Here is a 19,525-nt window from a genome sequence, read left to right on the forward strand (position 1 = left end):
TTTTGAGAATGCACAGTTCTGTCATTCATTCTGTCCATTCCAGGTTGGTGACATTGGTTTCCTTTGCCTTGTTTTAATTTCCATGGCTTATGGTCCCATATAAAATTCACTACAAGGCAATAAATATGGGTTATTCCATTTGCTGTTACACTGCCAAACCCCATGATCCTCATATTACCTTCATTGCTCTGGTTGACCTTATAAGGTGGCACAACTTTCTCTCTGCTCTCAAAGATTCTCTACTGATATCTTTTTCCAAGTTTATACGTAGCTGACGCTCTCATCAGGTTTGCAATCCTCGTTCTCCGTAAGAAGAAGGGTATCCAGCATGACGCTAGGAGAAGGCTGTAAATGTGTTGGCCGGCGCCGCAAGGGACTCTGGTAGCTTACGGGGCTAATGCCGTTCTTCATCCCATTCTTCATAAACATTTTGGAATTCTCTGCCATAGAAGATTGGAAGGAGATCCTGCTTAAGTTCCTACATTGTATTTTGGGAGATTTCTTACTGCCGAAGTTACACATGATGTAGCGTGTAAAAGCCTCCCGGAAAGTCTTGTTGAAAAGCGTGTAGACAAGAGGGTTGACTCCTGATGAGACGTAACCCACCCATACAAAGATGTCCAGGAGCCTCTCCACTAGCTCGATGTCACAACTCTGGCAGAGCACCGAGGTGACATTGGTAATGAAGAACGGACACCACATGACCACAAACAACATGAATACAATCCCTAGGACCTTTGATGCCCGCTGTTCGTTGCTCAGGTTTTGCATGGATCTCTTTCCTATGGTGGACATTCTCCGAATCGGGATCTCATCACCCGTGGTGGGGTTCCCAGAGTTCAATATTTGGTCCCTTTTAATTCCATCCAGCATGGTGAGTTTCTCCGGCGGAGAAGGAACCGGCTGCTCTCTTTGGAAGACTGTAGATACGGTGGGTCTGTTAAAGCGCTGAGAGACCCTCGACCTGAGGAGATAGGCTTTCTTGCGCAGCACTTGGATTGTCAGCAAGTAGATGATCATCATTATCATGAGGGGTATGAAGAAGGCAGCCAGAGAGCCAAATACTTTAAATTCTCCAAAGCTCTCTGGCGTCAACAAGCAGGTGTGGTTGCAGCTGAAAGTTATATTGTTGGGATGATCAGAGCTTTTTAGTCCTTTGATGGGTATGGGTATGGCGATACCTGTTACAGGAGAGAAGAATATTAAGTTAATATCATTAAGAGACAATCAAGACAGTCGTAACGATGACAAATGTGGCGCCATAGCTTGCTTATTTTCAGCAGGTGAAACTGCAAGTTCTGCATTGTATAGCTCTGTAAAATGAAACACTTACAGTGAGTAAACGAACCATTTGTCGCTGAAAAAGCAGTTATGACAGTGACCGTAGATCTTAAGCTAGCGGACTCTTCCACTAACCTTGGCTTGAGGAGCTTCCATAACTTTAGCTACTGTTGTCTGGTTTTGCTCAGTAATACTGCTTTGTCAAAAGAGGGAATACGTGATTTCATGCCTGCGGAGTAAGCAGGGACACAGTGTGCTGGGTCAGAATTGAAGTATCGGTGCGCAGGGCCTGCCTTTCATGGCTCTAAAGCACAGCTAAGGTTCCACTTATAGTGCTGGATGCTGCAGATCTCAAAACGACACGCTCTGAAAGATTACTTGAATTCTGTTAATGAGCAGAACTGCTAGGTGACTAGTTTTGTTCCCAGGCAAGCGAATTCATAACTGAAACCAGACACCGGTCTCACGGAGGAGGATTTGTTGCTTAGCCAGTTAACTTTTAAACTTAGTTTAATCTATCCTTGAATTTTCGGTTTCACTACAGTGGATCACTTTTTTACCAGGTTACATCACTATAGTGCTTGTGCTGCATGCCTAACCCGCTCCAGGGCAGGTTAACTTTGGGAAATTGGATCAGAAACTACTCTAAGACCGATAAAGTAGGCCCCTCTGGGCATTTACAGGTCACGGGCAATTATTTCTTCATTAAGCACTAACACAGTGGCAGTTATGTGGTTATCAATGCCTAACTCATCTTTATATTCGCTTAGTATATTTTCTTTTATGGTCTGTGAGACACTCATCTCGTCCATGTTTCTAGTCCATGGGGATTAATCATAGCTTGAGTATATAAACCTAGCTGTGTTTGTGAAGCTAAAGCTTTGTCAGGAACCCAGTCAAAGTTGAACATGCTTCGTGAGAAAGGCCCCAGGATCATTAACGGTCAATCGTTTTGTTTATGTCAGCTTGCCAGTCCATATCCATAGAGATCCATGGAGGAGGGCAAGAAGTGACTGGGGAAAGCCCCAGTCAGGAAATGATGTACCATGCCTGCCCTGGCACTTGGCTTTAAGTTTATTAACAAGGAGTTTATTTGAAGACAAAGATAGTAAAGTAACTTATCTCCTTGGCAGGTGTAGTATTCACAGTGGCAGAAAAAATAAACAACTGCTTGTTCATTACTACTCGCTGTCAGTTACTTGAAAGTGGCACAAACAGTTATCGTCTCAGAAGCAAGATTACTATCAGATAAGTGCAAGGAAACTGACCAGTTGTTACTCAGAGTAAACATTTCTTCCTTGCTGGCCAGCTGGAGAGAATAGAGGAAGCAGAGAGGTTGTTGAAGACTGACAAACAGGGAAATTGCTTATCCGCATGGCTACATTACACCCCAGCAACATTGCTGTTTGCTCTTGTTGTTGCCTTCCAGTTGCAGTGTTAGCTGATTAGCGCAGTTCAAGGGGCGTTCTCGCCAAAAGTGTAACCATTACTACATCTGTTGTAAATATTACTTTCCACCTAGAGTGGTGCAACATGAGGCTCCAGTTTCCAGACCAGGAAACCCTGCTTCTGATGATGTATCTTGGAGGTGGGAGAAACTTTTGAAAAACTACCCGGGCATTGTGGGAGAGGCTCAAGGGGAGGATGTTTTTGAAATGTTTAGCCTTCCCGCTGGCTGATGAATGCAAAAGGAAGCCAGATAGCTAATGTCGAATATCACACGTCTATTTATTAGCCTGGCTATGCTAGCAGGGTGATTCAAAAAGATTAATCCGATTTCAAAGCATCATATTTTTACATCCGTGAGGCGACTAGGAACCAATCACAATCCAATTGGAAGAGGGGGTCATAGAGTCTCTGACTGTCAGTATGGCACTGAACCTCCAACAGCTCAGAGCACTCGTCATTGGTACCAGCAGTTCCAAGAAAAAGGTCACCAGCATCACCAGATGTCCGTACAGCTGGAGGAGGTCAGGAGGTTCATATTGAGCACTTGTAAAGTTACAGAATAAACTTTATGCTCACTTAATACCATTTACAACTTACTGCATTGTTCTGTAATGATTTCCAAGTGAAAAATCTTTTTGAAATCAGATGAATCTTTTTGAATCGCCCTGTATTTACATAATACATGCTAGGTATTATGTATTCATCATTCTGCACTACAGAACATTTATATATCATGACAAATAAGATAGTAAATGCTAGTCTTAGGCCGGAATGCACCTTTAACATTAAAGAGCTTACCTATAGATATCAACCAGACCAGTGCAATTTTGGCCATCGCTTTGGCTCGGGATTTGTACTGGCTGTGCTGAATAGGTTTCTTGATGGCTATGTAGCGGTCAAGAGAGATGGCACACAGGTGCATGATGGAGGCTGTGGAGAACAAGACGTCCAGGAAGAGCCAGATGGGGCACAGGAAGTCGGGCAGGGGCCACTCTGCGTCTGAAACATGGAGAACTGATCAGTTCCGCTTAAAGTCGTGTAGAAAAGGCACAAAAGGTAAACAGGCTTTGTTTTTCTCTTCGGGGTATAGCAGAACCTGAATGACTTGTATTTATATTTAAGCCTTCTTTATTGCAGGCGAAGACATTATTAATGTCTGGATGACCGTTTATTAATGGCAGGTGGGGAATTCAGGTGTTAACAGTGGCATAACATGCTTTGTAGACAATGTAAGTAAATAATATTGACACAAGTAATTCTAGAGGTATATTATGACTGCAGAAAATATAGACTAAAGAGTCTTTGCAGGAATTAGGATTCGATTCATGAGTTCCTAGGTTTTTCTGTTCTTAAAGACCTCACAAAACTGCTTTTAAATGTTCCAAAATGATCCAAGCTTCTATAAAGTAATAACTTTTAAATTTAGTAAATTCATTTTAGTGCTTCTATATGTCTATTATTTGCTTCATTTCTTGTAAATCGTCTTTTATGGCATTATTTACCTTGGACATGAGATGAATAACAGCATATAATTTAGTTGGAATTCATCCCAGTGCAAATAATTGCATTTAAACTTGTTTTTTCTTTTGATGCTGTTTGTCTTTCAGATGAGTTTTAAGAAAATAAACAGTACAGGATTGTTTTTTGTTCTCATAACCGCTTCCAGTTGTCATCTAAGAGAAACAAGACATGCTTCAAATATTCTTTGCTGCTCTCTGTCCTGATTAGGTACATCTTAAATCAAAAACTGTTGCGCAGAATGCTGTGATCTTTGGTTGAACTGAAAGTTGTGTTTAGCAGTTGTGACTAGTTTGTGTGACGCTTAAACAGACTAATGCGATTGTGTCAGTGCAGGTACTTTTCTGGAAAAAGAGCTGAAACTAAGGATCTGTGCTGATAAGATCTCTCTTGAAAAGTACTCTTTATCAAAGGCGATCCTGGGACAAAACAGCTTTACTGATGTTCCCACACACCGCAGACAGTGTATACGCACGTCGTGCCGGTTGGCTGAAGGGAATAAAGCAGCCAACATGCTTTTGGCTGAACTGGACAGCCAGCTCTGGAGACGTGCATTTTCAATTGATACACCAGTTCTTTTTGTGCCCACACGTTGTCGTAAGAATATTTAGCTTGTTTCCAGTTTTACTTGTTTTAAGGTGTTTTATAGTGAAATTGTGTAGAACAACATATCGCTGCTGTTGGAACAAAATCATTTTTCAGTTTTTGACAGAACTTGAAAATTTCATGATGAACAAACCAAAAGAAACAGCCTGAAATGATGTGGAGAAATGTCTGGTTCCATTGACTTACATTATAAATAAAGCAGGTTTTTGCTTTCTCTTGTACAGTTACTTTATGGAGATATGAGGTTTTGATCTGACAACAGTGATTCTATTGCCAGATAATTTTCAAGCAATTTGTGTTGTGAAATAAGCTAAAATATCTCCCAGTTCAGTAAGAGAGATGTAATTACTTCCTAAAAATATGGTAAAATCTAGAAATAAATTGAGATCTCATTATATTCTCACAATTGTAAACTGAAAAAATATTAAAAACATTTTAAGATGACTTCTCTTGCCAAGATATAACGTTTTACAGTGCAAGCAAACGTTTCATTAAGAAATCAACAGATCGTGCAGTGCAAAGATCCATCTACAGATGCCTTTATGCATGTCTTCCTTATTAATGTAGTCTAAAATGATCTGTACTGCTTTAATTACTGATTACAGGTTAATATAATGTATTCTGAATCAGTTCCACCTTTGTTATTGTTATGTTGTCAATCCCTGCTTTTGTTAAGTTTGCCAAATCTGTAACCTTCAACTGTACCATCGTAGTATCTACAAAGAGGTTAAACATGTCCTGGAGCTCATCACCTCCTCAATTACAGTAGCGGTGAAAGCTGTAACTGTAAAGCCCAGCATAACGGAAGGCTTTTAAAATAATCCCTGTTAAGGTGAAGGTGATTTTTGGTGAAGGGTGGAGGATCTTTACCTCTTGTTGGACTTGATCACTGACAGCAAGCAGGTTTTCTACAGTAGATGTAGCTTAATACTTTGTACGTTCACTGCTGGTTTTAATAAGGGCTTTGTAGAAGATGGACCTGGCAGATTTAAGCCCTTTCTTTATTTCCTATCCTTTGTGATGCTTCCTTAGCGATGTAACTTTCATAACGTGACTTTTTGAAGTCCTTAACATGTTTCTGATTTTAAAAAATCCAGTATGTGTTATGCAAGTTAAAGCCTTTTCTTCTTCAGATGCTTGCGACAATGTAAATCAGTGAACCAGAGTGCCTCCCTTATTTTCTTTCTTGGGATTTTCTCTCATTTTGAGGATCATGCTCTCATGCCACCAGCATTCAGGATGTTTTGTCGTCACTGGAGCAGAAGTCCTGCGTCTTTTGTGATGAAATCAGATTTGTAGTTCTTTGTTCTCTGGTATGTGACCATAAGAACGACCGCTCGTTCTCACTGATGTTTCTTCTGTAACTCTTAACAGACTAACAGGTAAGATTCACTACCCTGTAATCTCCCTTTTCCTGAGAACAGTATAAAAGGATGATCTGCTCTGCCAGACTTTTGGTGCTGCACTGCCAAGTCTGAAATTTCCCATGTAAATATTTCTCTCCATCCTTGATGAGTACGTTCGTAATTCTTTTTTTGAGAGGGTGTTCTTGTCTTTTTAGCCCTGGTGCTGTCCTTTTGCAGCAAACTAAGCTCTGTCTGATTTGATCGGTGGTCAGACAGCATTTTACCCTGACATTGAACCATTTAATTTTTCAAGGTGTTGACAGTAAATCCTGCGCTCACCTGCCGAGCAGATGTGGACACGTTAGCGATTTTACTCTGTAGACGGCAAGACCAGCAAGTCAGTTTCTCATTTAGCTGTTTGCCTGAAGAGGCAATACACCTGAATGTAAAAGTGAAACTCCAATAAAGCCATTAAACTTTGCAGAGGTTCTCCAGATGGGCAGTTCTCTTCAAAACAATGAGAAGGAGGAGAAAAAACATGCACCTCATAGCACAGAGGCGCTAGGTTTGGTATCGCAGCTATCCCCAAAAAAAAATCTTGTCCAAAACTGTACTGGATGTAAAGTAATGTAAAGAAATTTAATTCCAAACGTTTTCATTGTTTCCTTCATCATAAATAATTTTTATAAAAAGTTAAAAATAAATTAAAAATTAAGAAAAGTTTTTTTTAAGTATTTTTTTCATGAATATTTATTTATTTATTTATTTATTTTCTCAAAAATCAAAAGGCCAGTGACAAATTTTTGGCCGCAAATTGTGCTCAAATAACTATTCCCAAAGTCCCAGACGGATATAAACACTACACAAGCAGCTCTACAGTATCCTCTCATGATAAATGACCGGTCATTGCACTCCAAATCCATCCATTATCCTTCCTTCTCCGTCCCAGTAATATGATTTAATTAGCCGTGAGAGTTCCTGTCTTCTGGTAAATTTCGAGCTCAGTTTGGCCGTTTGCACCAAACCCCCTTTGACTACTGAGAGCACTTGACGTGTTCTCAGAGCGCCTGCGGTTCTCTCTCAACAAAGGCTTTTCGGGCCTTGTGTAAAGCTCTAAACTTTAGTTTATATTGGTCACTACTCCGTTAACCCCTGTGGGTCCCTCTTCAGTGCTCAGATCACTTTGAGGTCTCATTTTGATCAATACTGAGAGTTTCTTCCCACCATTTTATGCTTTATTGTCATTCTTTGACGGAAACTGATTAGAATGCATGTGTTTGATGGTGCAGATTGAAGAGCAATTAGTATGCGACTCTTGTTATTGCTGTTTTATCTGATCTGATGGACATTTTAAAGTTTGACTGACCAGATCTTTCGCCCGCTTAAAGCAGAACTGCCCATATAGTTCCTGTACAAATAAAAGGCTTATTTTGGGAAGCCTGGTCTAAGCGCTAAATCCTACCGTGCGCAAACGAGTCGAGGCTCATGTTGTGTCACTGAACCCTGTGTAATCTAATTAATGAGAAGTAATGGACTGGCTGGAGATCGGTGGCGCTGGGACTGAACGCCAAGTTGGCAGAGAGAGCAGGATTAGCTCTGAGCACAGCTGCATAGGCACAGCGCTGGGTAGGACGAGGAAATGTTTTGCGTAGGTGCGTTATCGTCAATTCTGAAGAAAGCCATCAAACCATGGTGCAAGGGAGGTTCAGGTTAAGACCTCTCTCTTAAATTTCATGTCCATTAATTCATGGGAGAGTAGATGGAAATATTTTGTTTTTCTTCCCCACCAATTAATCTGTCCACAAAATGATTAATGAACCTAACTTTGTTTTGCCATGCTCCAAATAGCATCACCGAAAAAGTGCCGTAACGAACTTTGCGTAATATTTATAACTTAGACAGACAACCAGGACAAAGTGAGCCATGAACAGTCTGTACAAGTGCATCTGCTTTTTAATGAAGTTCGTGTACCAAACCTGAAAGCGAATGTAAACAAGCTGAAGTGAAGAAGAAAAGAGGGTCACTCACTGAAGAGCACGGTCACCAGCGCAATGGGCATCACCAGCAGACCCACCAGCAGGTCCGCCACAGCAAGCGACATGAGGAAGTAGTTGGTGGCGTTCTGAAGCTTGCGCTCCAGCGAGACGGCCAGGATGACCAGGATGTTGCCTCCGATGGTGGGGATGATGACTATGATGATGAGCAGCGAGGCCCAGTGGAGTTCCTCTAATTTAAAGACCGAAGCGCTGCAGTTTTGTTCCGGACTCGGTGCATCGCTCTGGGACATGCTGCCGTGGATGGCCGGGCTGTGGGAAGTATTGCTTTGGCTTTTTTCCTGGGGCTTCGCCAGCATTGTCACATTGGGGCGGGCGTTGAGGGAAGCTGGACTGGGGGCAGATTCAGCTCAGGAGTGACACGGTTCCCATTTGAATAAGAGTCAACAACAAAGAACACGACGAATACTCCAAACAGAAGTCTGGTATGTGCCTCAAGTTGCCTGTGCTTGATCCTCAGGGTAATCCGTCAAGAGAGGATACTTCCGACCGAGTGGTCAGTGCCTTGAGCGCGAGAGCTTTTGACGTTACGTTCAGCATGTTCTTCACTTCTTCTCGTGCAGCTCTACGAGACACAGCTGTAAACACAAAACAAAACGCATGCTTCCATCAGCCGTCTCTATCTTGGTTTGAGCTGACGTTTATCGTTACAAATGACATCAGATTTCCCTCTGCTGTCATTAGTGCCATTAGTTCTAGACAGCAGAGGAGTAATTAAGCAAGGAAGTGGCTATCTGCCGTAATCACTGTTTGCTCATAAACTCAGCCATTTCACGTTTTAATGAAATTTAATAAATCAGAACAGATGGCGCATTTTTTTTTTTTTCCCCCTCTCAATCAGGTTTCCAAGTTACAATTTGGCTGGTTCATGGGAATATTATTACAGTGTTTACAAAAGTTTATGGTTTTGATTTAATATATTCTGCGTTTCATCTGTTTGCGTAGTTCACATAAATTAACAGCAATTGGAAATGATGCAAGGGCGCTAATGTGAATGAATTCGCATATTGCGGATTCCACTTGGTAACCTGACGGTCTAAATTGCTAAGTTGCTTGGTGCTTGGCTATTCAAACAAGCCTGATACTGGTTTATTTGGAAGTGATTCCATGAAAGCCCCCAGTAAAGTACTTGAAATGCTTTTTGAAATGATATTTACTATTAAACTGTGGGTGCAATTCATGTACTTGTCTTTTAAACGCTTTAAATGCACCTCTGTTCAGTGTTTGTCAGTTTCAAATCTTCCATTGGTTTCAAAAGGAACAGATGTCTGTTCTGTTAAATACTGCTTGAAGCCTGGCTGACGGTGAGCAGTGTTTTTTGAGCTTACCTTAAACTGAAACCCGGCGGAGTCCTTTGTTAGAGTTGTGCCTTTTTCTGCCCTTTGCAGCGTCGTCCTCTGTCATTCTTTGCTTCTTTTCTTTTTACAAATTGTGAAGGCAAGAAGTGTCTCTCAGTTCGTTGCTTCACACATTTTATAAGTGCTCACAAAAAAGGAATTAAAAACAAAAAACAATTCTGGTGAGAAAAGATCCAAGTATTATCTCACTTCTGCTTTTTTTTATGTTGAAGTGTTTCCTTTGGTCCTGGCGGTCTGGAAGAATCCCCAGTCCTGCTTCGCATCACCTACCGCGACGCTGTTCTTCTCATTCTGTCTCTGTCTGTCTCTCTCTCTCGTTCCGTACTTGTCCGCTTGCCGCCTCACTCTGAGACACACACACACTCTCTCTCTCTCTCTCTCTCTCTCTCTCTCTCTCTCTCTTTGCTGTATGGTGAGTCAGGGTGGGAGAAAACGTGTGAGTGTGTCGTTGCTGGATTGGTTCCAGCAGTTCTGGGAGGTAATTTCCTTCAGCACAGCGAACCTACTGTTTATGTTTGTCACTCCGAGCTCGCGCCTCAGCCCGGGGCAGTCGCAGAAATGGATGAGTTATTAACGGAGTCGGGCTGTTTGCTTTATGTGCTTCTACGCAAACCCCAGGGTGTCGCCTTCATAAACGGAGGGTTTGGTGCCTCATCTTTCTCCCGCTCGTCCTTAATGAATGAATTCATTTTTCCCACCTTGTTTCTTCTGGTAATTGAAACGACGATGGAAAAATCACCTTTATTTCCTCTCATCAACCTAAACTTTATTTCCTTCTTCCCCACATACCAAATTTTGTGTGAGATTTAAGTATTAATTGCATTTTATCAGGTAATGCCTAGAGAAGCACAGTATGGGAATTCAGGGCCAGTGGCGATGGGAACTACATTTACATGGATTAGCATTAAGGAAAACCAGTTTAAAAAAAAAAAAATACATATATATAAAATTGCTGTTGTCTCAAACCTCCAAAATGGTAACTTTACAGGAGAAAGAAAAAACCTACTTTTAATGTAAGTCAATGGAACCAGGCTATATATTCTATATTCTTTTAGTCCGTTCATCATGCAGTTTACACACAATGTGAAGGATAACGTTTTTTCTAATTATGTCAAAAACTGAAAAACGTCAAAAGTGTGTGTGTGTATATATATATACACACACACACACACACACACACACACACACACACACACACACACACACACACACACACACACACACACACACAATGGAACCAGACTCATTTTATATATATATATATATATATATATATATATATATATATATATATATATATATATATATAAATATAAATATATATATATATATATATATATGTATATATATATATAAAAATAAATAAATAAATATGAGTCTGGTTCCATTGAATTACTGTGTATGTATATGTGTTTATAAGTGTGTGTGTACGTTATATATGCACCTACATTTATATACAGTTCCTTAAAAGGACTCGAGCGTCATAAAGAGGCGTCCCATCTTCATGCTGGCAGGTGGTTATTTCTATGCAGGTGGCGTCTGCCTCTAATTATAACAAAGGTCATTGTTCTTACGTCTTCCATACAGTTCAAACACCCAGCACGCAAACACACACACACACTCAGCACACTGTGTTCTATCTTCTGAGGCTAGGGCACATCTGTTACCCACCTTGCCATGCAGCATGTGACTTTAAAAGGTTTATGTTCCGGTTCAAAATCAGGGCTGACTGAGCTGCAGCTTTGGTACCTTTAGTGTTTTACAGCCAGAAACAGGGACCGTTTTTTTTCCACCCATGGTCTTGGTCGTGTTTGTGTTCAGCTTGATCTCCCATGTATATGCATGAGTAAATGAGGCCCTAGATGCTTCTCTCAGCTCGTTTCCAGTCACAAAAAGCTTTATTAGCAGAACCATATTAAGTTGAACAGGTTTAGTCCTGCATCTCGTCGCTGTCGGAACAAAACCAACAGAAGTAACTTTACAGGAGAAGGAAAAACTCTTAACTTTCGATGCAAGTTAATGTAACACGATTTTATTTGAGGTCATGGATCATTTCTGCTGATTGTTTTGTCATGAAATTTAGACTCTGTGTAAACCGCAGCTGGCATTTTCAAATTATGTGACTATAAACATTCTTAAAGGTGCCACAGAGGGTAGAAGAACCACTTGTAGTTCCCTAGAGAACATTTCAGTGGCTGGCTCTCTAAAGAGATGGAAAAGGCAAAGGGACCTCTGTCTTTAAATTTTTAAACATTGTGTATTTTTGACAGTATATTAATCTTATATATTAACTACATGTCATGCTTTTAAAATATAAATTATTTGCCTATGTGCTACCTGTGACAGCTGATCACACTAATACAAAACTGATGTATGAAGATCCCTGTGCTGAACAGAGATAACCAACCTGACTTAAAGCTGCAGTATAACCTGTATAAAAATAACTTCTCGTCATGTTGGCTAAAGCTGTCACTCTGTCCTGACAGTAGTACATTAAACGGCTAATCTGTTTAATTATATATATCTATCAGGCTCCTCTGGCTCCAGCGAGTGCTCAAAATGCCTAATGCACCCGCATCAAAATGACCAATCAGAGCCAGGAGGCTCTGACTCGATCAGGCTCAGTATTTTCAGCAGACTTGCCGACCTGTGTGCGTTTTATGTAGCAGGTACACATTTTTACAACAGAGTTTGCTGGTACGATTTGGTATTCTATGCAAAATGCTGGTGATGCCTGTGAGCTTCATTTTGCACATGCAGTACTCAAATCTACCAACAGGATGGAAAAAAGCGAGTGCATATGCCGCAGAAATAACGTTACCTGGAAGATGAGGAGGACACTGACAGGGAGAGAGAGAGGGAGAGAGAGGGAGCAGCAGACCCAAAGTTGGCTGGGCTGCTTTAGTGAGTGGCTTCAGGAAATGCTGACGCATTAAGTGACCCTTATTAACCCCACAATGGCAAAATTTCACCTCCGCATTTAACTGTGCAGTGAAACGCCACATACACACTAGTGAATGCGCACACACACTAGGGGGCTGTGAGCACACTTGCCCAGAGCAGTGGCCAGTCCTATCCATGGCACCCGGGGAGCAGCTGGGGGTTAGGCGTCTTGCTCAAGGGCACTTCAGTCATGTCCAGTCGGCTCAGGGGATCAAACCGGCGGTTCCCTAACCTCCAGCCCTTGACTGCCCCAGACCAGATTCACAATCCAGAGTGGTGACCATTACACCATGGAACCATTATATGTAACTGTGTGGAGTTTAGTTTGTATTCTTAATGGTTTGTGCTCCGTACTGTTTACCTGGCCTCTTCAGTGGCTGTGGTTGCTATCCTGTGCGGGCTTTGGAGGCAGGGCTGGGATGAGGGAGGGGGCGGGACCAGGGCGTTGTACTCGTTTAATTTAAAAGTCCGCTCTCTTCTCCATCCTACCAACTGCTGCTTTAAACATACCAAAATCGAAAATTCAGAACAGCTGTATAAGCTTTACAGTTTAATCACTAAGGACTGATTTTGAAGCAGATGTTTTTGAGCTGTTTTTACCGGCTGGTTTTTAGGTTTTCAAACAGCATCAGTTCATAATGTTGGTAAAACGTATCTGTGTCTCTTGTTTACAGGTAGCGAAATCGTTAGTGGCGTTCACTGTGATTGGCTATTTCTCTGTAAATAAAGTATTAATGAGGCTGTTGGCTTTTCAGTTTGTAAAGATGTGTTTGGGTTTTAGAGAGTAACATACAGTCTTAGGATTGTTCTCCAAGGTCTCTTTAGTAAGGGCATTGTATAGAACAATTTCATGCTTAAAAAAAAAAAGGTAAAAAAGTCATTTAGCTCACATGCTGTCGCATCACTTCGCTTAGGACACGGTCATGTCCCCACTCGCTGCCATATCAAGTTTAGTAATTCAACAGAGTTCTTTGCATGGTGAAAAGGTTCTTCAGATTGATGGAGAATGCGTTGTATAGACTCTTAGAAGTGTTCTTAAACAAAACGGTGAACACTTAAAGAACGCTTTGCATGAATAAAGCGTTCTTTGCATCATGAAAGTGTTCTTCAAATTGATGGAAAAGGAAAATTAAAAAAAAGGGTTCTATATAGCAGCAAAAAGGGTTCTTCTATTGTTATGATGTCAAGCTTGTAACAATAGGAGAGCCCTTTTGAGTGCTATATAGAACCCTTTTCAAAAATATACAGTGCATTCTCCATCAATCTGAAGACCCATTTCATCATGCAAATGAACATTTAAGCATGAAATGTGCTATATAGAATTCAAAGTTGTAAACAGAACTGTTCCCTTTGCTGAAGAACCCTGGCAGAACCATCTTTTTTAAGAGTGCAGAAGTAATAAGTAGTGAGTAATCCCATTAGAAGTAATTTGTAATGAATTGCTTTTTTCAGTTTGTACCCCAACACTGATTTTAACTGTGAACTGTTAGTAGTAAAAATCTGTGCTATTACTGGAACTGTGTTATTATAGATGTGCCAGCTCTGTTTCCTTCCAAGCTCCAGCGTTCTTGCACGGTTGTATATCTCTCATGTTAATATCTTATTTCTCCACTTTCTCCAAATGGGGGAAAATAAGTCACGGAGCGGAGACTTCCTTTTGTTTGTTCATTTTTGCCGTTGCGTCGACTCCGTCTGGTGAAAGGAGCTTTGAGCTTTGTGCTGCGACTCCTGGAGTGTGTCAGCCTCCCTCTTTTGTTTATGAACGTTGAGAAGAGGGGGGGGAAAAAAGTCAAAGCAGACCAAAACGGCCTTATGAACAGGAGGAAGAATTTTTTTTTTTCTTCTTCTTCTTCTTTCTTGAAATGTTCCAGATCTGAATCCGAGGAGCTCTGGAGTATGGCATTGTTTGCAGAGTAACATGAGAAAGCTCTTCTGAAACGTCCTGGTTATCTTGACGACTGCTTAAGGTAGCACCTCTGAATAAGCGTCGTTGAGATGGAGCAGATGATGTGGCCGTTGAAGGAGTTTATCCTGCAGCTTCATCCTTTTTTGCCTTTTGGACAACTTAATCTCTCTCTGTAAATGTCCTCATCAGTTAGATGAATGCACCTACTTTCTTCCGTGCCCTCGTCATCCTTACAAATTTAGATGTAGGGGTCCTGGGCTCGGACTCTCTCAGGCTGACACATTAAAGGAAAAAGCTGATGTAATAGTCTAGGGCTCTCGGAGTCGAATACCTTTGAGGAGAAAGGTTCTCTAAGTCCAAACATTTTAAATATTATCTGGCCTTAAGGAGTGTTCTTGGAGCTGGCTTGATGTTATGGAAAATTAATTATTTTTCAGTTAATTTTTAATAATACTCATTTTAATTCTAGATACAGAGAGATTCACTCGAAAGAGGCCCCGAATATTCTGTAATAACTCTCTCTAGGACTAGGCAATCTGAACCAAACAACGTGCAATGAGCTCCTCAGTATATGGAGCTTCGAACAAGCCGGGATGCCCCTGCGTCGGAGTGATGAGGTAGGCGCTAGACAGCCGTCTCAGTGTTTAAGCTTTGTTTGCAACTTCCGGGTGCATATTCCCGTACCCCCTCATGTGTCTGGCAGAGAACGGAGATCACTTCCAGCATCGCATGTAATGCAATCGATTACACACACGTCAAGGTATGTAGCGTATTTTTTGGTTCAGATTGCTTCATCCTAATGGAAGTTACAACAGAGTATTCGGGGCCTCTTTCGAGTGAATCTCCCTGTAGTTATTCAGTTGTTTATTCATTTACTTAATGTGTTGTGTTTAGACCCAAATCCTGGCCCTTTTAACTCTCATTATTTAATGAAAAACCAAATAACCCTGGAGAGTACGGGCTCTTAAAAGGTAAACACGATTTTAGAGTGGTGGTCTTGGCCCACGGTTAAGCCAAATGACTGGTCAGTGTAAGCCAGAATGAAAATAGCCCTAGATATGATCTGTTATAAGAGCCAGAAAAGATTTTATCCGCACAAAGTTCTTGCCGGTATTGCAAGTACCTGAACTTGCTGTAGAGCCCTTAATTTAATGAAACAGTGAAGAGGTTTAAGGTTGTTCTTTTCAAAGAAAAGCCCTGTGTGACCTGTCACCCTCCATCTTCTGGGTTATATATAATACAAATTATAATACAAATTTTCATGTTTTATCAGTGTTCAATTCTGAGATCAAGAGCGAAGCTCTGTTTACAGATTGGTTTGGCTGTGCCAGCCTTGTGACAACAAAAACCTCAAATATCTAGAATTTATAGCGACTTCAGGGGGAAAAAAGCTGTCGCTGGAGTGTGGGTGTGTCCATAGCATAAGCCCTGCCCACTTAACTCTGATATGTTGATTCATTTGGTGGTGGATCTCACAAAAGACAGTAAGTAAGAGATGCTTGGAAAAGAGCAATACAGTTTTACATTTCATCGCAGTTTTCAACATTAACTGGGCCCCATTCACCAATATCTTCATAAGTGTTTTCTTAAATGTGTTCTTGAGAAAGATCCTGAGAAAGTGTACATCCGATCTTAAACCGCAGAACTGTTCTCCCCTTTGTGCCTTAGTTCGCTAAAAACAAATCCCAAATAAGAGAACACTGGTGAACGTCAGAATCTTCGTGAAAACTGCATAAGTGGGTTTTCAGAAGAAATTTCTTAGTGATTGAGGCAAATGTTCTGATTTTTAAGTACTGTTTTTAAATAGTTAGAGGTGGCAATATAAACCTGTACTTAAGTGTTAATACTTGGCTGAAATAATAACTAGCGTAAAAATACCTTCCCAAAAAACAACTTAGACGTACAAAGGTAATGGGTCAAAAACTCAAACTACTTAGAAACATCCAGCATTTATCAACATAAGGACTACAGTCTGTTAGGCTCTGTTCTCTTTTTGGGATTATTTTGGTCCAAAATGCTAAAGTTCCAACGTCAAAGATCACAAAACAGTACAGATGTCACCAAAAAACAGACTGAAATTAAACACACAAAAGAAATTAGTAGCTAAATACGAAAGGCTCACATGTAACTGAGAGTAGTGAAGTAGATTCCTTTATCCTCTAATACAGTTAAGTAGAAGTGAAAGAATTGATTTCTCAGGTTTTTTTAAGTACTTGAGTAAATCTATCTAGTAACTCAGGGGTGTCGAACTCAACCATCAAAGGGCCATATTAAAAAATCTCAGCAAATCCGTGGGCCAGCTGTGTTTTTATTTTATTATGATTGCTTAATTATGGTTGTTCTTTGTTTTTATATTCTTCTTCTTCTCTTTCATTAATTTTCTGCCGGATTTTTGCCACATAACTCATCCCGCCTTTTTCAAGACATCAACACCATTCCAACTCTTGTCCGATTGTGAGATTCGGGCTTGTATACAGCTTTTTGACTGGATGCACGGTTTCCATGTAGCAATGGAATTTTGCGGAATTTTTTGTTTTCGTTCCATAGGAATAGGCATTGGATTTAAGGTGGTAGTGGACGTAAGGCGGAAGTGGATTTAGGGTAGCAATGTTTTAAGATAGCACTGAAGTTAAGGTAGCAAGACATTTAAGGTGGTAGTGGACTACCATAGCAACCACCAACTTAGCAACATAAAAGCAACCACATAGGAACACCATAGCAATCCCTGGGGAAACGGTGTGAAACAGGCTAATATTAAAAGAAAATTAAAATAATTTTGCGGGCTGAATAGGACTGGGTCACGGGGCCTGACTTGGCCCACGGGCCTGGTGTTTGACCCATGGGTAGTAAATAGTCACTCTGGAAATGGTTACACCTTCACCACCATCACATTGAAGCTGATGAAGCTTTATCTTGCCTTTTCTAGCTGAAGGCTTTGCTTTGACAGTTTATTTCTGCTGAATGGGGACCCTGTGCTGTCTGTGGTTTTACAGTTTGGCATTTTTGGAGCTTGAGTTGGGGCTAAAGCCTCTGTTCCCCTTGTTACTGAGACAGAAACTTGTACTTTCCAGATTTATAAGGTTGGATTTATAAGGTTTTTCCTCTGGCTTGGCTACTTCCACTGTTTGTGTGATGGAGACGGCTGCCGTGTTCTCTTCTGCACAAGAAACGTTAAAATCTGAGTTTATACAACATTTTCATCATATGGGCCCCAACTTTTCACTGCTGCCAAAATACATTGTAGACTTTGGGTTTGGCTGGAAAAGAGAAGAACGAACAACATTTAGTACATCAGTCAGTAGTTTATATTCGAAGTACATATTCTCCCTTGGTCAGAACTCTACTGGGGTCGCCCAGGTTAGTCCAGTCGTAACAGTGGCAGTTGAGTGGTCTCAGACGTTTAATTGCACCGCATTGTGGTCCTGTATGTGGTGTGCAGACTCTTCAGTTAGAGGCAAAGCTTTAGGTTTGATTTTCAATTTTCAATTTTTTTTTTTGTTTGTTTTTTTTTAATGTCTTGATTGTACAGAGGTCTAATTGTGACCCGTAGGACCTTGTCACTCCATCGTCCTGGGTCACAATAACACATAATTTTCAGATTTTATTCTGTGTTCAATTCTGAGATCAAGTTTAATATTTTGCATGCTCGGTTCTGCAAAGCTCTGTTTACAGATTGGTTTAGTAACAAAATAAACCTCAAACAATAGAATTTATAGGACTTCAGGACAAAAAAAAGCTGTCATTGAAGTGTGGGCGTGTCCATATCATAAGCCCCGCCCACGGTAGGCAAAGCTTTATTCGAATTTCAGTGTTTTTTGTTAAATGTCTTGATTGTACAGCGGTCTAATTGTGCTCTACCCAGGTTGGTTTGGCTTAGAAAAATAAGTTCTCTAGTAGAACTTTTTTAATGCTTGCCAACCTCTAAAATAAACCCCAAGAATCACAAATAGTGCTGGACATGTTATCTATATTGGTATACTGTGATGCATGTAATGATTTTTTTTGTGAAATTAGATGGAAATTGAGCGTTGTATCTGCAATATGCCCATAACATGGCAGTCTCTCTGTTTGCATTTTAGTTGTTTTTTCACCATTTTTTCATGTGAAATGGTTCATTACAGAAAATCTTACAGACTCAGATTTCCTTTACAGTGGTGCTGATAGGAACCAGGGGTCGCCATGACTACAACACGAATATAGCCTTTTTATTTACTATCCAGAACCACCAGTGAACCAACCTGAGTCTTCAAAGTTTATATATGTGATGTTGATGGTAAAATAGTGGTGAATGTACCTATTTCAAACATATTTTAGGCCAAGGTTTTGTCAGTATTACACACTTTAAAAAGATGGTTCTTAAGTGGTTCTTTAGGAAAGAAAATGGTTATATAGAACAGTGAACACTCAAAGAACCCTTGGTATTTCTAAAGGGTTCTTTGCGTCATGAAATGGTTTTACAAGTTGATGGAGAATGTGCTGTAGATCTGTTTATCATAGAGCCTTTTTGAAAAGGGTTCTATACAGCACCGAAAAGGGTTCTTCAATGGTTACAAGCTTGATATCATAACAGAAGAGTGTACTGCGTGGTAAGAGTGTTTCATAAAAGGTGTCTCAGTCATCAGGCAGTGAGTTCATAACCATTTCATGCAATAGCTTTTTGTGAGGGAGCTTTTAGAGGTGGACGTCTGGTTCCTATCACCACCACTGTGAACAATTCTGACCCTAGTTTCTCTAGAACTGACCGTGGTTTCCATGGAAGACAGTAAGTGAGACACACTAGGAACAGAGCGAGATACGCATCAGCTGTATGGTAATTTCTGATGCTATGATGAGAGAGTCACGTCTCTAATGTTTGGCACTCTTAGTTGTCTGTCCAGAGGAGTTTGAGGTGGCAGAGAGGGTTTGGCAGCCAAGCTAAGTCTCACCTGTCACTGCACCGACTCATCACTGTATGCAAATGATGCATACTTTTGTATGCATCGTTTGAACGTATTTTGGCTCCTAAATCTTACCTCTAAAAAGTGTTCTTTCAAGTGTGCTTTAACTGCCATTCTCTGTAGAAGG

General features: G+C 40.7%; 2 protein-coding genes across 3 annotated transcripts in view; one reads left to right on the plus strand and one right to left on the minus strand.

The window, feature by feature from the left end:
- The window catches only part of psmd1 (proteasome 26S subunit, non-ATPase 1), an 87,282-nt gene that overhangs the window by 27,183 nt on the left and 40,574 nt on the right, over nt 1-19,525 (plus strand). The gene's annotated exons all lie outside the window — the stretch shown is intronic.
- Nucleotides 240-9,972, minus strand: htr2b (5-hydroxytryptamine (serotonin) receptor 2B, G protein-coupled). Its single transcript, XM_036585829.1, has 4 exons — nt 9,583-9,972; nt 8,229-8,832; nt 3,529-3,729; nt 240-1,181 (listed from the first exon to the last, which is right to left on the minus strand). The coding sequence occupies exons 2-4, from the start codon at nt 8,551-8,553 to the stop codon at nt 262-264; spliced, it is 1,446 nt and encodes a 481-aa protein (XP_036441722.1). The 5' UTR covers nt 8,554-8,832; nt 9,583-9,972; the 3' UTR covers nt 240-261.

This window comes from Colossoma macropomum, unplaced genomic scaffold (genome assembly GCF_904425465.1).
Source record: "Colossoma macropomum unplaced genomic scaffold, Colossoma_macropomum, whole genome shotgun sequence".
Classification (NCBI taxonomy): Eukaryota; Metazoa; Chordata; class Actinopteri; order Characiformes; family Serrasalmidae; genus Colossoma; species Colossoma macropomum.